The sequence below is a fragment of the Dipodomys spectabilis genome, unplaced genomic scaffold (genome assembly GCF_019054845.1).
Source record: "Dipodomys spectabilis isolate Male_0828 unplaced genomic scaffold, ASM1905484v1 ptg000148l, whole genome shotgun sequence".
NCBI classification, from domain to species: domain Eukaryota; kingdom Metazoa; phylum Chordata; class Mammalia; order Rodentia; family Heteromyidae; genus Dipodomys; species Dipodomys spectabilis.
Window position 1 is genome coordinate 1666581 of NW_024870825.1, and position 18449 is coordinate 1685029.

The window sequence follows — 18449 nt, forward strand, 5'->3', positions numbered from 1 at the left end:
CTGGAATGATTTATGATTTTGCACAGGGTCAAGGGTGTATAGGCTGTATGTGGGAAAATATGAAAGGGAAGTTTTTATGGAATGGAAATTTCAAATGAGCTCTCACAGCTATGAATTATCCTTTCAGTGAGTCGTGAAGTACAGGGATTTGTTCACAATGTCAGTTACAGAAGTCTTGACCCACTTCCAGGCACTGATATTGAAGGCAAATGCACAGTCTTAGTTACTATGGTGCAACAACCAACAACAAGACTTCGGTGGCTTCTAACAATAGATATTTGTTTTTCATGACAAGCCTCTGGGTCAGCTGTTTAATGTGGGCAGGTTTGCTCTTGCATCTGTGGTCAGCTGCTGGGAGTATAGCCCAGGATGGCCTTGCCTTGGATCATGTGGCTTTCCTTCCTGCCTTGTCACAGTAATGTCAGTCCCAAAGAATTAGTGGAAACACAGCAGCACTTTCTAAAGGTTGTAGTTACATCATGACTGGTGGCAACCTCAGGCAGAGCTGCTTGTATGCCCATGCTCAAAAAATACAGACACATTAATCTTCTGCTTCCTTCTTTCTCCTCCTTGAAGAAAGGAGGAGTGTTCCCAGCCCTGGGGCTTAAGCTCAGGGCCTTGCATTGCACTCTCACTTGGCTTTTTTGTTCAAGGCTGGCACTCTATCACTTGAGCCACACCTCCACTTCTGGCTTTTTAGTGGTTCATTGGACACAAGAGTCTCACACACTTTCCTGCCCAATCTGGCTTTGAACCAAGATCCTTAGATCCTGAGGATCTGAGTTACTAGGATTACAGGTGTAAGCAACGGGCACCTAGCACATTCTGCCTCTTTTCTGGGGGAGAGGGGAGGACTACAATGTGACAGCAAAAGGAAAGATTAAAAAAAACCCACAAAAAATAGAATGTCAATGCACTCAACCTGCCACATGACCTGAAAAGAGATCTTAGATACCCATTAACCATCATAGCCCATAATACCTATGTCCCCAAAATACAAACAGCACAGTAAGTGCTATGCTTCCTTATTCCTGGCTGCTGCCAAAATATATTTTTTCCTTCTTTCTATTTTAGTGGCTTCATTTCTGCCAGAATTTAACATTGACAGGGTGATGTTACCTCTTGTCTGAAGGGAAAAAAAAGCTTTTTGTTGTCAAGGGGGAAAAAAAAGAAGAAAGAAAAGGGAAAAAAAATAGAACTGGAGAAGAGGCAGTTATTCTATTGCCCCAGGGAATCACCACATTGCAATTGTACTGCTTGAAAGGGATGTAGAAATGTCATTTCTGATCTAGAGGGAGGGAGGGAAGGCGGGCAGGCTGGAAAGGGCCACTCCTGGACAAAGGAATCAGTAATGTATTAAAGGGAAATTTTGTTCTTTTCGGCAAGATTTTTAATAAAAAGAGATCTTTCACTCTAGGTTGACATGCTTCAATATAATTTGTACAGATTCATGGAAATTGTGTGTGTGTGTGTGTGTGTGTGTGTACTGGAGCTTGAACTCAAGACCTCGAGTTCTCACTCAGCTTTTTTACTCAAGGCTGGTGCTTTATACTTTGAGCCACACTTCCACTCTGGCCTTTTGCTGGTCAATCAGAGTAAGAATCTCAAGGGCTTTTCTGACCAGGCTGGCTTTGAACAGGGGTCCTCAGATCTCAGTCTTCTGAATAGTTTAGGATTACAGGTGTGCGCCACTGGTGCTCACTCTCCTGAAGTTTTATAAACTTAACTCACATTACTGCTGGGTGGAGGTCTCAATTCTTCAGATGAGCAAAGTGAGACTCAGGGGTTTGGGGATAAACTGACCTCAAATGGCTTAGGCAACGGAGTCTAGGGCTGCCTTCTCATTTAACATGTTTTTGAGCTGGCTGCTCATGGAAGGGAAAGGGTGAGATGGTAAATAGCTGGAGAAAGAATTAGGAAAAAAAAATGTAACAGATCAGCAGGAAGTTGATCATTATTTTGACTCCCCCCCCCCCCTGCTCCCCAACTTGAGTTTTTGCATTTCAGGTTAAACTGATCTGTACTCCGCAGAGCCTGACTTTGCCCAGATAAAGAACGTCTCATTCTTTCAGGTACCAGAGATCACCACCCAAGCAGGGACCCCTGTGATCCCAGCTTCCCTGTGTGACCTGGACTTGTGGACTGAGGACAACATCGTGATCTCCACTCTAGGTCCCTTCCTCTTCTCTTGATGCCCTGGAGGGCTTGGCTTTGTTCCTCTTCTGATGACAGGGCAGATGGAGCAGGTGTGTTTGAAAGCAAAATGGACCCGTTGTGTTAGAGCTGGGAGGTGGGCATCCAAGCACGCGCAGCCCGTGTGTATAGAAGGCCCCTTGTCTCCACCCCCTGAGATTGCGTTCTTTGTCTGATTGGTCGAAGGGCAGACATGTGCTGTGGGGAGCCTCGTGATTGGTTCCCCCTCTTTAACACTCGCTTATGAAAGCGTTCTATGATTGGATCTCCATCTCCGTTCGTGGCACCGTCAGGATTTCTGATTGGATGGGAGCTAGTAAGGCCTGCAGGACACGAAGGGCGCACGTGTCCCGGACCCAGAGCATGACGGGAACAAGACAGGCCTTGAGTGCTGGAGCTGGGCCCGGCCGCCATCTTCTCTCCCTGGCCTCGATCGGGGAGGCCTCGATTCCCTTCACAGGATGTTGCTTTCAGCGGATGCTGACCACGAACCCACTAAGCAGAAGAGGTTTGTGAGGCCGGGACAGCTTCCCTTTGTCACCTTGACTTGTGGGGAGCCCGGGGGAGGGGGAGGCCGGGCCCGGTGGAGGCCGGGCAGGAGGGGGCCCCCCCACTCCCAGGAAGAAGGAAGCCCAGAGCAACAGAAGGCTCCGAGGCTGGGCTTGGGCAAGCGAGGGTTGGGGTTTGCACCCCTTGGGAGGGGCCGTACCCCATACTTTGTATGGGCTGCTGTGAACCAGGCAACAGGCTTCCATGGAAACGGGCTGGGAGGCGCGGGATAAGCCCCAAAGAGAAGGGGGGCGAAGTCCCTTGCCAAGGGCTCTAGACCCCGCTCACCCCCTCAGGGTGTGCTCAGCTTGGCGATGGTGTTCCAGCATCTTTCTTAGCTCCCCCAACTTTTCCCCACTACCTACCCCCATCCTCCAAAGCTGCTTCCCTCCTCCCACCTTTGTGTGTGTAGTGAGGGAACTGGGGCTTCAACCCAGGAACTCATGCCCTCCCTCAGTTTTATTCACTCAAGGGAAATGCTCTACCACTAGAATCACAACTTCACTTCTGGCTTTTTGCTGGTTAACTGGAGATGCGATTCTCATCGACTTTGATTCCCAGGCTGGCTTTGAACCAGATCTCAGGCTCTTGAGTAGTGAGGATTACAGGTGTGGCCATCAGTGCGCTGGCTAAGACTTTGCTCTGAATATGACTCTGTAAACAAGAATCTCATTTGATAGTCCCTTCCTTGTGCACACCTGAGCTGTCTCTTCTACAACTGATTGCTTTAAATTAAACTTTGATTGTTTAAAAAAATCGTGAAGCTGTGGGCAAATGTTTCCATGTCCTTGCCCCCCCCCCCCTCCCACCTCGCCTTCCATCTCTTATTTTTTTAAGCAATGAATCCTTATTGAATCTTTCCCAGAGAACATTTTAAAGTTCCTCCCTCTTTTTTAATTACTGTGGGAAAAGCCCACGTAATAGTAATTTCCCATCTTGGCCATTTTAACTGCACTGTTTAATAAGCGTGTTCAGTTATGCAACAGCACTCGGGAATCTTCCTGCAATCCTGAATCTGGCTGAATAAACAGGAACCCCTCCCACCCACGGCTCTGGGTGATCACTCTTCTTCCTTCTGTTGCTGTGTTGACTACTGTATGAGAAGAAAAATACAGTATCTGTCATGGTGGCTGACTTCATCACTTAGCGCAGTGTCAGAGTTTCCTTCAGGTTGTGGCATAAATCAGGATTTTCATTTTACTAACGATGGCTTCGTATTCTATTGTGCACAGGAATGTTTCCTTTACTCTTTTGTGTGCTGAGGGAAACTGGAGTGACTTCCACCTCTTGGCTATTCTGAATATACCCTGGTCATGGGGGTTCATGTGTCTCTGACATACTGCTTTAATTTCTTTTGGGTATCTCCTCAGAAGTGGGGCTGCCGAATCATCTGGTAGTTCTGTTTTTAATTAACTTTTAAAAATTAACATACATTAGTTGTAGCTGAGTTTCGTTGTGTGATGTTTCCACACGTGTAAACAAGCTCACCCCATCCCACTCCTCAGAGCAGTTTCAGCAGGTTTTATTGTTCACACAGGCCAATCAGCTACATCCACCATAATCATCCTCATCCACCCTTGTCATTAGACCTCCCCCCCACCCCGCCCTTGCCTGGTGCTCACTCTCCCATCCCAGCTTGATTTACTTGCCCATCATCCAGGTTTTTATTGCACCAAAGAGATTCACTGTCTTTAATTTCTCAGAGACCCTCCATACTGTTTTTCATAGCAGCTGCACCATTTCACATTGTGCTCAGCAGTGCATTCATATGCAGGAATAACACCTATCATTTTCTTGTCTTTTTTTTTTTTTTTGGCAGTGGTACTGTACTGGGGTTTGAACTCTGGGCTTTGTGCTTGCAGGGCAGGTAGTCTACCATTTGAGCCATACCTCTGGCCCCTTTTTGTGGTAGTTATTTTGAGATAAGTTCTCTTATTGGCTGGGGTGAACTGGACTGCAGGCATCCTATTTATGCTTCCTGTGGTAGCTGGGATGGCAGGTGCATGCCACCATGCCCAGCTTTTTCTTCGAGATGCAATCTCAGGAGCTTTTTTGCCCTGATTGGTCTGGAACTACAGCCCTCCTGATCTCAGTCTCTGGAGGAGCTGGGATGACAGGTATGGCTACCAGCATCCCGGTCTTTTGATGGCGGCCATGCTAAGATTCATCTGGAGATACCGCACTGTGGTTTTGATATGCATTTCTCTTAGGATGAACAATTCTTCTCATATGTTCAGTAGCCATGAGTACATATTCTTTGGGTGTGTTTTCAAGACCCTTGCCCATGTTTTAATGGGGTTGCCTTCTGATTTACAATGAAATTCCCTTTGCAGTCTGAATATTAACTGTTTATCAGATACATGGTTTGTAAATGCTCTTGCCTGCCATCTCCTGCCCTTTCCCTCTGCCGACTTCACATGCTGCAGTTTGCAGTTTGATAAAAATCCCATTTGTCTAGGTCCCCCCCCCCCCTTCCTTTTTTTCTTTTACTGCTTATGGTCTTGGTGTGATATTCAAGAATCACAGCCAAACCCCGTGTTCTGAAGCTTTCTCTGTTTTAGTCTAGGATTTTATCTGAAGCTTTCTCTGTTTTAGTCTAGGATTTTACAGCTTTAGTCTCACATTTGGGAGCTTACTCCATTCTGAGTTAATTTTCATATATGGTATAAGGTAAGGTCCAGCCTGTTCTATTTTTTAATTTTTAGATTTAATTTTTTTTGTTTGAACTCAGGACCTGTGTGCTGTCCCTTGGCTTTTTCACTCAAGGCTTGGCGCTCTACCACTTGAGCCACATATCCACTTCACCAGCTTTCTGCTGGTTAGAGTGTTACAGACTTTCCTGCCTGTACTGACTTTGAACCTGGATCCTCAGATCTCAGCCTCCTAAGTAGCTAGGATTACAGGTGTGAGGCACCGGACACTTGGCTTTTGCTTTAAATCTCAGTTGAGGGAGGAATATGTTTAATAACAGGCCAGGGATTGACAAAGACTAGCTTTACCCACATCAGTATTTGGACATGAGTGAGTTTTCCAGATCTCTGAGAAGCAGGTAATAACAGGTCATTCAACAGTGCGTCATTCAACTATGTTAACAAAGTCCAATACCTCCTACATGCCTGGAGCAATGCCAGCCACTCAACAGTGAGTACAACTTGAATAATTCGCAATGCGGTGGTCCCATGGTCAAGCTGCAGGGGGTCAGTGCCTCAGGCCTGTCATCCTAGCTACTCGAGATCAAGGATCATGGTTCAAAGCCAGCCTGGGCAGGAAAGTCTGTGAGACTCAATTGGTCAGTGAAATCTAGAAGTGGAGCTGTAGTCCAAGTGGCAGAGTGCCAGCCATGAGCAAAAAGGCTAAGGGACAGTGTCCCCATGTCCCGAGTTCAAGCCCTAGTACCAGCACACATGTATGCGTACGTGCACACACACATACACACGTATACACAAGTCAACAGGAGTGCTGGATGAGGCTGGCTGAGGGGGAGCACCTGCTGTCCAGGTTCTATTATGGAGTAGAGCACATGCGCTGTTTGGTCACAGTGAGGTCATGACCAGCATGTGCTTCCTCATCGGGAGAGGAACCGCATCCTCTGACTTCTGACTGAGAGGGAAGCTGTGAGGTCACCAGCAGGCCAGGAGGACCCCCACCCCCACCCCCAACACAGGAGGCCTGCCCTCGCCCACCCGCTGGGAGTCCCATCAGTTCTTTGGTCAGAGAAGAAAATCTGCAGTGTTTGTCTGGGATTCACAGGGCCAGCAGGTGCCACCCTGCTGCGGCTGGAGCCCAGCCCTCCCGCCGGAAGGGGCCAAAGACAACACCACGTTCCTCACAACTTCAAGTCCAACTGCCTTTAATGAAATAAAAAACAACAACAAAAAACCAACGGTGCTTGGCATAATGTTTGTGGTCACAGTATAAAACAATTACAATTAGTTCATATAACATTGGATATAGAGAAGAAAATCCACAAGATCTTTTCTTTGTGGAAACTCCACAGATCCCTGTGGACCAGCTAAAGAAAGAAAGCCCGCCTTGTTCCCCACGATGCACACGAGGAGAATTTGGTCCAACAGCAGAGGGTTTGCCCAAGTCCCAGCTCGCTTCTTCCTCTGTTGTCGTCAGTGAAGCTAAAGTAAAAGAAAAAAAAGCAACAACAAACAGCTTTTCTGAAAGTAGCAAGTTGTGTAGTATTGCTTATTGTTCCTGCCAAAAAAGGCTCAGTCTTTGGCTAACAGATGTCAATATCAAAATCGTGGCCAGAGCCACTGGGGACGAGACGAGGGCAGAGGGGGCGGGGCGTGGGCGTACACAGAAACACATTTCTAAATTGGGATTTCATCCAGCTGGTGAGTGAAGAGTTCTACTGTCCCATGGAAATCCAAAAGGTGGTTAAAAGCCAGAGTTTGCGTTTTCCTTGTTTTCTTTCTTTACAAAGTGAATACGGATGTAAACATCATGAAGTAAACGATTAGAAGAGACCTCCAGCTTCATGGAACAGCTTAGGCTCTTTCTGGGGGGATGTGTTTGTATTTGAGAAAAGGTCAGCCTTCTAGAAAGTTCCTGCACAATCTCCTGCGTGCGAGGCTTTCCCTCCTCCAGCCTCTCCTGAAGAGCACTTTGTGGGAGCCCTATTTGGTAGTCAGATGGGGGCACCTCACACCTTCACAAGACATATCCTGCACAAAGACCTTGGCACAATACCCTGATGTCTGATCCTTCCTACAATTCCCAGGTGACTTGGGGTTGGCCCAAAGGACACAGGAGGGTCAAAGGTGGGAGCCTGGGACAACTCAGCCTTGAACTACATCAGTGTGAAAGGCCAAGGTACGAGGGTGGGCACACACACTTTTCACCACCCAGGGTTCAGCGACCTAAGTCTCTGGGGGACAGTGGCCCCTCCGGCGGCAGGGGTTCTTATGTCTACCCTGAAGGCCTGTTACCATCATCCTGAATCTTCTCGGCATCGATGCCAGGGTTCAGTGTGCCCCCTGTGCCGACATGCGTGTGGTACCTGTTTGTTTTCCCACCTCCGCTGAAACAGCAGTGAGATGACATGCAGATGACACCCCAATAGTGCCATACTCCCTCCACATCCCTGCCCCCCATTTCCTCACTCAGCTCCAGGCCTGGAGCTAGCTGCAGCCACCGGCGTTAGCACAGAAGCCGGGGCTTCTGCCGCAGGAGCGGTGCCCACAGTGAACTCAGACAGGGCAGGAAGGGGGAACGGGGGAGCCGGGAGAGACAGGCTGCATGTGAATGGCCATCCTTTCCCTTTTGTATTTCTTTATTGCTCAAAACAAGTGAATCTTTTTTTTCCTCTTGGAAGACAGGGCATTATGAGATCCTTCAGAGCCAGAATTAATGACAGAGGATGTCAACGGCGCACGCGTTCCCAGTGAGCCCCAGATACTGGGACGCTTCTGCTTATGGAAGGCCAGTGCTGTGTACAGAGCAGGGAGAGGGGCGGAGGGGAGGGGAGAGCTGGGCTCTGAGGGGCGCTGTGGGCACAGGAGATCCTGGAGGATCTTTCTGCCCACCTTCCTCTTCCAGGGGGGCGGGCAGGCAGCACAGCCCCTGATCCCGCTTTGCGCCCACACACTCAGGAAGAGAAGAGAGCACAGTTCCTCTAGGCAGTGCTTGTGTGTGCCAGTCCTGGGTCTTGAACTTAGGGCCTGGACACAGCCTTTTCACCAAGGCGTATCTCTACTTCTGGCATTTTGCTGCTAACTGGAGATAAGTCTCACTTTCCTGCCTAGGCTGGCTTCAAACCTTGATCTCCTGAGTAGCTAGGATGACAGGTGTGAGCCACCGGCTCCTGACTCCCGTAAGCATGTTTTGAATTTCCCAGGTCAGTCAAGTGGCCATGGCTCTCACAGGAAGGAGCAGGCCCTGTGTGTCTCCCCATCTCCAGTGCCGCACACGGGGCAGGAGGGAGCGAGCAGAGGGTGCTCCTCAGCCTCCCCCAGCCTGGGCTGCAGAAAGCCCCATCCAGAAGCACTCCTGCCCCGGCCCCAGGGCTCCTGCCAGGCCAGGCAGCCTCCCAGCATGCTTCCTGCTTCCCCCGCCCCCTCCGGCCCTGCTCCTCCCTCCTAACTGGCTCGGGCAGAGGTGATACTGTGTTCTGGTTCATTCTCATTCTTAAGGCTAAGGTGGTGAGCTAAGGTGCTCGGCGGAGTCCAAATCCAGACCCCAAGGCTACCATCTCATCATTCCCACAGAAACCAACACAATTGGGAAAGGCCCAAAGAAAAAAGAAAGTTAAATGCATTTGGGCTCAAGGAGAGTTATATGCTCCAAATTTAGATTTCAAATGTAGACAACCACACCCTCCCCCCCAAAAACAAGGCGTGTGGCGGGGTTGTAAAAGCCACAAGAGCCTTCAGCCCAGGCCTGTGTCACCTCAAGGCCAGGGCGGAGGGAGAGTGGTGAGCAGTCCCTTAACCCAGGACCAGCATGGACACAGGCACGGTTCACACCCACTGTGGAGAACTGCATGCCACTGCCGGAGCCTCCCTGCAACCCTGCCCACCAAAGTCACCAACACACACACATACACACACTCGGAGATCTGTAAGAGGAGAAAAAAAAATTTAGGCAAAGGTTTAACCATTAAAAAGCCGCAGTCAGGAAAGAGCACACACTCGAGATTGTTCTAGAGCAGAAAGTGCTGTGGGAGGGAGCTGTGTCAAGGTAAACATGTCCGCGCTCATGACATGCCAAAAGGAGAGCGCAAACTCCCACCTGAGATAGAGAGGACTGGTTTCTAGTGTGATATTTCATTTCCAAACGTTTCTGTCCTCACCCACCATCCCTGGAACATTCTGGATGGCTCAGCTGGGCGTTCAGTCCATCGCCTCACCCTACTGTCCTGGAACATTCTGGAAGGCTCTGGCTGGGCGTCTAGTCCATCTTCTCACCCCACTGTCCCTGGAATGTTCTGGAAGGCTCCATCTGGGCATCTAATCCATTTCCATGGACATGAGTCGACGACGCTCCCGCCGCGTCTCCTGCACTTCCTTCCTGCAACACCAGTGGGCGCTGCAGTAGCCGATGAGGCAGGACAGGAGGCCGACCACGGTGGACAGCCCCACGCCGATGAGGAGCGGGTACTTGAAGGCAGTCAGCACTGGGGGAGACCAAGGAGAGGCAGTGAGTGCTGTGCAGGCAGCCGTGGGGGACCTGCGTGCCCCTACCCCACCCCGGGGGCTATCCCTGGGGATCAGCCCGCATAGATTAGCTGCCTCAGTTCTTCCCCCTTGACAAAGTGAGCAAGTGTTCCCCCGCCCTGCTCCATTGGGGAAGGCAGGAGAACGGCTTCGCTCGCTGCCTTTGAATGTCAACTTGCTTTTTTAGGGGTCTGGCAGGAGATTGATTTTTAAAAGTCGGGATAAGGGCACTGTGCGTTCAGCAGCAGATGCGTCCTTAAAAATACCACGCATAAATCAGCCCTGCGCACGGGAGGACTCCAGTGTGCTGAGCAGCTATTTTAGGTAACGCTGTAGTAAATTATCGAGCAAAGTGAATAATCACTCCCCTACTTGTTTGGGAAGAGCTCGAGTTTTCATATGGAATTAACTTCAAGGGAAGAATTTAAGATGAGAATACAGTAACACATGACAAGTGTCGGAAATGCACATGCTGTGTGGAGCCCCGGAGACACCAGCACTCCTCGACTGGATGATGTCTCATCTCACGTCTCACGGGAGATGACACTCCCACTGCACAACAGAGATGGATCAGAAAGGCCATGTGGCCCGTGAAAGCTGGGCTCCTGTCTGTCTCCTTACACAGGCACATGACTAAGAAAACACGCCCCACCGCCTGCTGCTGTGCAGTGGCGCCTGGACTTCCGTACTCTCCATGGACTTATGCCAATTGATTCTTTTTTCTCTATTTGCTTTTTTAAAAATGATACTATAAAGGTGAGATACAGAGGGACTGCAGTTTCATAAGTCAGGTAAAGAGCACATTTCCTTTTGGACAATGTCACCCTTCCCTTGCTCTGTTTTTCTTTCCTATCCCACCAAAAGTTGTATAGTTTACTTTCAACATAGCATCCAGTGAGATAATTACTTGGATTTTTTTTTTTTTTTTTTGCTGGTGAGACAAAGGATTTTTGTGGTGGTTGTTGTTTTGTGCTTGTACCAGGGCTGAACTCAGGACCTGTGCGCTGTCCCTGAGTTTTTTCACCCCAGACTGGTGCTCTGTCACTTGAGCCACAGCTTCTCTGCTGGCTCTTTACTAGGTAACTGGAGATGAGAGTCTCATGGACTTTCCTGCCCAGGCTGGCTTTGAACTGCACTCCGCAGCTCTGCAGCCTCCTGAGTAGCTGGGATTACAGCTGTGATGGCCAGTTCCCAGCAAGTCTTGCAAGTCATTTCCTGATGGTGCCTGTGGCACATGACAATAAAGCTAGGAACCAGCAGGGCTGCTTTTGCTCCTTCTGGACAGACTGAGCCCAGAGAGAAAGCAGACTGCCGTCGTGGCACGTTCCTCAAACCGGAAACCTGGATGGCTATCAGCTGCAGCTGCAGCCAGGCGGGAGAGGCTCTACCCTTGGGCCCATGTATGCAGCGGTGGGTGGCACCTACCGTCCATCTTCACGGTTATGAAGACAGGCTTGGAGTGAATCTCTGCCTCCTTCTGCCAGGAACCTGTCGGTGACTTCACCCATGGTGTCACGGCACAAAAGTAGTTGCCGAAGTCGTGGTCCTCGGAGTCATGCACCTGTAATAGGAACTCCAGCGCACCCACGCGCTCCAGGCTCAGGCCACTCTTCCCGTGGCGTGGAGCTGTGGTGACAATCCCCTTACGGTCCAGCGTGGACAACAGCACCGGGTCCTCGTCCAGACCAAAGGAGTGTACGGCAAACCAGACCACGTCGAAGGCCATGGAGTCTACATTGCCAAAAACCCCGGTCAGTGCCATGAGGAAAATGCACATGGCCCCCGCATGGGAGGGAGCTGTTTAGCAGAATCTTATTCCAACCACAGGATGTGGTCCAAGCTCCTCCCTGGAGTCCAGGTTTGTAACCATACTACTGCTACCGCCCAGCCTAGGGAGCCCTGGGAGAGAATTTGGGGCCATGAGCCCCCCTCAGACAGCCCCAGAGGTAGAGCTGGCAGACAGCTGCAAGGCACGCTGTGCCCTCCTCACCCCCTACCCTCTCCCCAGATAGTGTCCCTTGACAGGACAGCCACATGACCCAGACTGGAAAGACACTGAACTGATAAGGGACAAAATGCCAGACTGCAAAAATGACATGGCTCACAGCCCCAAGGTGCTGCCGCTGGGGTATAAAGTCCTGAGAAATCAAGGTTGTAACAGCCGAAATAAATTCATGTGAGCAGAAGAGCAGAAAGTGACAGAGAAGCCAATCTCCCAGAATGTAAAGGGTACGCAGGCCTCCTCAGCCCGGCTCCCGGTCTCGGCTTCTGTCAACAGTGCCAGCCACGCCAGTGACCAAGGGCCACGGGCCTTTGCTTTGCTTTTTTTTTTTTTGGTAAGACCAACCCCAGGACCTTGTACACGTGGCACAAATGATCCACCACTGAGCCACACCTCTGGCCTAAATCTTTTGACATTCCTAGGCACCAGTGGCTCATACCTGTCCTCCCAGCTACTCAGGAGGCTGAGATCTGAGGATCACAGTTCAAAGCCAGCCCAGAGAGGAAAAGTTCATGAGACTCTTACCTCCAATGAACTACCAGAAAACCAGAAGTGGAGCTGTAGTTCAAGTGGTAAAGCGCTAGCCCTAACTGAAAAAGCTCAGGGACAGCGCCCAGGTCCTAAGTTTGAGCCCCTAGTACTGGCATGCATACACACACACACACACACACACACACACACATATTTGTACAACTTTTGGTACAAAGCACCTTTTGCTGAACAAAAAATAACATCGACTTATTTAGGAAAGGTAAACTAACAACTTCAAAAAGCACATGAGGGGCTGGGAAGGTGGCTTAGTGGTAGAGCACTTGCCTTGCATGCATGAGGCCCTGGGTTCGATTCCTCAGCACCACATAAGCAAAAAGAAAAAAGCCGGAAGTGGCGCTGTGGCTCAAGTGGTAGAGCGCTGGCCTTGAGCTGAAGAGCTGAGGGACAGCGCCTAGGCCCAGAGTTCAGGCCCACGACTGGACCCCCCCCCCCAAAAAAAAGCACATGAGAACGTAAATAAATGATTCTCAGACATTCCACATTTAAAACAAATGTAAGCCAGGTGCTGTTGGCTCACACTTGTAATTCTAGCTACGCAGGAGGTGGAGATCTGAGGGTTGTGGTTTGAAGCCAGCCCAGGCAGGAAAGTTCATGAGACTCTTATCTTCAATAAACTACACAGGAAAAGCTGGAAGTGGCGCTGTGGCTCAAGTGGTAGATCACTAGCCTTGAGCACAAAGAAGCTCAGGAACAGCACCCAGGCTCAGAGTTCAAGCTCCAGGACTGGCAAAATATATATAATAGATATATAATAAATGTAATATAACATAATACATAGTACAAATAATATATGTATATTAAGCAGGAATGGCTAAAACCCTACCAAAAATGACATCTTGTTTCGGCTCTTTGGAAAGCAGCCTCTTTCTCTCGGGCTGACTCACTGAGGTGCTCGTGTGTCATTTTCTAGTTCCTAGTGAGTGAGGAGGGGGCCGGGGAGGGGGACGGGGGGGGGGGGCGAGAGTGGTTCCTCACCTCCTCCCCGGCACCAGGGCATAGTGGTCCCAGGCCCTGCCCGGTGTGCTGGGGATTCATGCTGTCATGCACAGGTGCTGGTGTTTTCTGAATACAGCATGCAGGAGGAACCATGTCCCCACCACCCATGACCACACTCTACTCCCCAACTCTGCACCTGTGCAGAGTGCCAGCACCAGGGCTCCCCAGCGAGTCACTGCATCCGTCCTGTTCTTGAAGCTACTGAGCACAGCACCCTACAACCCAGCACGTGCCCCGCGATCTCCGCACTGGGCAGACATGATCCTGCGAGTGGTGCTCCACTAGCAGGTGCTCTCTATACCTGTCATCGTAGATGCTAGGAGCTAAAGCACTAAAGCCAAGACCCCCCCTGGCTGGCCTGGTGGTGGTCATGCACGTCCCCGCTGCTCCAGCCTTTGCACAGACTGAGCTGCATGCATGAACGTGTGGTGTCGGGATCCCTACTACATCCCAGCAACACAGTGCAGACCTGTCCTGACTCGTGCCCTTGCCTGCCCTCCTCCCCCACTCCCCTGAGCTAGGTGTCTCCTGAGTGCTCCCTCCACAAATCTGTGGTACGCCGCTAGAGACACTGCCCAGCCCCCCACCCCAGTCACTTATGCAACCTCTTCCAAATGAGAACTATCGTCCAGCCCATAGGCCGCTTGAAGAAACCAATTTGCAGTCTGTGTTTAATTATTCAGGGTCTGCAGCTACACATCGCCCAAGAGTGTAGCGCGGCCAGCTGTGAAGGCACCGGTGGGGTGGAGGGAAGATTTTTATAGGACACAACTGTGGCCTTGGCCGTGAGAAAGCACACTTCTTGTAGGAGACACCATGCACGATCATGGCTGGGGGGGAGGGGGGGCGGAAAGGGGAGAGTGGTAAAAAAAAAATAGCTTTACACTATGCTGACTTTTATTTTGTTGTGTGCCGGTACTAAAGCTTGAACTCAGGGCCTCACGCTCTGTTACTCAGAGCCACTTCTGGCTTTTAATTGGAGACGAGTCCAATGGACTTGTCACTGTCTAGGCTGGCTTGGAACCTTGATCATCAGATCTTGGCCTCCTGAGAAGCTAGGATTACAGGCGTGAGGCACGATGCCTGGCTGCTTTGTGTGTGCCCTTAACTGGGCCATCAGTGTCCTAGATACGCTTTGATTCTGCCACTCAGTCCTCTGTTCCTAGCACCTAACAAGACTCAGGCACGTCAGGAGCTCAGTAATATCTGAGTGAATGAATGAATGAATGACAGAGTAGGAGTAGGAACCTGCTAGTGGATTTCATACTCATCTGGGATCATGCCTGGAGACACCCCCACCCCCCCAGCCCTGATAACTCTGATGGAACATCTGGGTTTGTTTCCAGCTGTGCTTCCATTCAACCAGGCCAGGCCGGGCAGGGGCGGAGGGGGGGAAGAGGGGGACAGGGTAGCACACCAAGTGCTCTCGAGAACTGGATGAGGACGGAGCGTGGTACCTGGGTCCAGCATGGCGCCCTCCACGGTCAGGATGCAGAAGACCTTGATAGGCTGGCCACGGGTGACAGAGGGTGTGTCTGAGTGCACAGAGGCGTTGAACACTGGACCTAGGAGAAAGCAGCATGGCCCCATCAGTTTCACACGGCCCCATGCCATGCCTGCTCTCCAACACGGTTCAGCATGGCCCACTTCCCCCAGAACTGCCTGGAAACTCCCCATGTAGCCATCCTAAGGCACCGGCCTTCCACGCAGACTCGAGCCCAGCACCCCCCGGGAACTCGGTCTGGAGCTGACACTGAGTGAGAGCTCTTCCCAGAAGTCTCGACCCAGCTTTTCCTTTTGCTTCTCTCATGACTGCCTCACTCTCATGTCCAGCCCCCCCCCCCCCCAGCTTGGCACCACCTGAGTGTTCCTATGAGGTGGGTCGCGCTGGCCAGGCTATTGGCCAGTTAGGGGACAGGGACTGAGCCGTGTGTGGCGGGGACAGGCCCTGCTGAAGAAAGGAGACAAATGTGACAGCAGTCTTTCTAAGGAGTGGGCTGGGAGCACAGAGGGCACGGTGGCTCTAACCTGCGGGCAGGGGGGCTGAGACAGCCTGGATATTCCTTTAAGAGACCACACAGGCCACACCGGAGCTCTCGGTCTTCACTTTGAATCCAAAAACTAGAGCCGAGTACAAAGTAAACATAAAACCTCTATCCAGTGAGTCAGGTTGTCCTGGCTAATACGGAAAACCAGTTTGAATCTACCCTGGGCAAAGTCCAGAAGACCTGATCTCCAATGAATCAGGAAAGACAGGCAGGAGGTGTGGCTCAAGTCATAGAGAACCAACCTTGACTGAAAAAGTCAAGTGAGAGCATGAGGCCCTGAGTTCAAACCCAGTACTGGACAAACACAAAACCCAAACAAAAAACCCCCCCATCTCTCTAGTCAAAATTTGTCTTGCACACCTCCCTGAGAACACAGTAGACAAAATGACTGCTTTTAACTTGTCAAAGAACCGGAGCAGTTCCCAGCTCTAAACAAAGCTAATCCCAACAAGTCAAGGTTTACCTTATCATCCTAACTCCTAAAACCCAACAACAGGCAAACCAGAGAGAAGGTTCCAGAACATTCAGTGCTGCAGGATTTCCCATGTGTTTCCTGAGAAGCAAAGGGGACAGCCCTGGCTACTGGCTCCAAAACTCATTAGAAGTTAAGGGAACCACTGTTAGCTTCTCATTCAGAATTACCAGAAAGAAACAGCCATCAGACAGACGGACAGACAGGGAGAGAGATGAAGTAATTGAAAGAATATTAGATTTTCATTTCAACCCAATGCCCAATAAAACAAATAGATTGCTTTCACGACAGGAAGTGTATAAAGAATCTGTGTCATTCAGAATGTGGAAAGCCTGGAAAGTTCCATGTGTTCTGGAGTGCATGGGAACTCTGGACTCGAGAGGCCAAGCCAGGATGGCCGCCCAGCGCTGGCTTCCGAGCCCCCGGCCCCCAGCTGGGTCCGCAGCCTGGGAGGGAAGCTGAGCCTGGCTGTCCTGGGCAGGGGTGGCCTACCTATGGTCATTTGTGATTTGAGCTCTGAGCAGACCCCACTGTCGTCAGAACCGGGGCTCGAACTCAGGGCCTCATATCCACCCTCACCCTTTTTTCTTTTTTTCCAGATGATTAAGTCCATAAATTTCATAGAACTGCACTAAGAGGCTTTCTTTGGCCTCTTATAAGAGAATACAAAAGGATAAAATATTAAGAAATCTCCATATTGGATTTATGTCCCTATTTATTTAATTGGAAACAGCACATATTTACTTCCTTTAGACAAATGTCACCTTTTTCTTTTTCTTTTGAAACAGAACTCCAAATGCCTTCCAGGCTGTAAGTTCGAGTTCTCACTCTCCCTGTTGGCTCGGCTGTGGGACTGGTGGGGGGGGCAGGGGGTGGGTCAGGGCTGCCAGGCAGGCGAGGGCTGGGAAGAAAGGTTCCATTGTGGGGCCTGTTCCCAGGGGTGACTTCCTTCTCTCCCACGAGATCAACGGCTGACTGGCAACACGGGACGTTTTCCTCATGGCTGTTTCTGGGACAATGGTGTGCTGTGCAGAGGTCTGTCTGGGTAGTGTCACAGGCAACTTGCACAGGACCCAGACCACAGCGGGCCCTCCCGGACTCCTGTGAAATCTCAAGGACCCAGTTCTAGGTATTTTAAAGTAAGGATGGACACAAAAATGGACATTCACCAAAGACTCCCATAGCAATGTTCTGAGCAGCATTGTTTACAGCAGTCAGGAACCAGAAACCACAAAATGTGGTGGATCCATAATAGAATATTATTCAGTGATTAAAGAAAAACCATGAAGTGAGCCATGCTGGTGGTTCTCACCTGTCATCCTAGCTACTCAGGAGGCTGAGATCTGAGGACCGCAGTTCAAAGCCAGCCTGGGCAGGAAAGTCTGTGAGACCCTTATCTTCAACAAACCACTAGAAAACTGGAAGTGGCGCTGTGGCTCAAAATGGATGAGCACTCACCTTCAGCAAGTTCAAGCCCCACAACCGACACAGTTTAAAAAAAAAAAAAGCATGAATACTGAGGCATGTTTCAGCATGGTGGCCTTTGAAACATACGATACATTAAAATAGATAATGAGACCACATCTTACAGAGCTTGTGTGAATGAACAGAACAGAGATACAAAGTAGATTAGCGGCTGGCAGGGGACAGGAAAGGAGAAGGCAGGATTGAAGGGTGTTGGCTGGGTGTTGTTTGGGTATTAAGAAAATGTTCTAATAATTGCACACCCAGGTTCAACTGCTGCTCAGTACACCACAGGCAAGTCAGGGAAGCAGCCCAGAGGCCTGACAATGAGTGAGCAGATGAAGAAAATGTCTCTCTCTCTCTCTCTCTCACACATACACACAGAACTCTTCCCATCCATTGGGAAGAATATGGACCTGGGGAAAAATTTACATTGAGTGAAATCATGCTTAGACAAAGGGAGCATGTTCTCACTTGGATGTGGAAGTGAGAGCCAAACAACAAGCATACAAGAAACATACGCAGGGTCTACGCAGACACACGCAAACACACTAACGGATGGTGTACGCAGCGGGGATCCCAGTGGTGTAACTGCTTTGAACAACCAACTTAGAGGGTAACAAAGGAATACCAGGGAGCTGGGCTGTTGCTGGGAGGTACAGTGCACAGAGAGGAAGGGCAGGTGAAGGGTCATAATTTCAGCGCGTGAACATGGAGTGAGGGAAGCGTGAGAGGATGGGTGGGGCTGGGAGAGTGGGGGGAGAATGATGTAGGGGTGACACTGATCAAGATGCGTCGTATTCACAAATTGTCACGTTAAATTAAAACCTCTTTGTACAAGTACTTAAAGATGATTTTAAAAAAAAAACACTTCTAAAAATGGCTTTTGGTGATGGTGGTTTCTATGTGTGTGTTGGCGGGGGGTGTCAGTACTAGGGCTCAAACTCAGAACCTTATGCTTTCACTTGCATTTTTCACTCAAAGCTGGTGCTCTACTGTTTGAGCAG

At 50.1% G+C, this 18449-nt stretch overlaps 1 protein-coding gene across 1 annotated transcript in view; it reads right to left on the reverse strand.

The window, feature by feature from the left end:
• Nucleotides 1-9580: 9580 nt before the first annotated feature.
• Nucleotides 9581-18449, reverse strand: part of Ptgfrn (prostaglandin F2 receptor inhibitor) — a 42633-nt gene continuing 33764 nt past the window's right edge. Inside the window, exons 7-9 of the mRNA XM_042692260.1 lie at nt 14916-15023; nt 11334-11639; nt 9581-9868 (exon numbers count right to left, since the gene is read on the reverse strand). Coding sequence (XP_042548194.1) covers nt 9702-9868; nt 11334-11639; nt 14916-15023 — 581 coding nt within the window. The 3' untranslated portion in view covers nt 9581-9701. The remainder of the gene's footprint in view (nt 9869-11333; nt 11640-14915; nt 15024-18449) is intronic.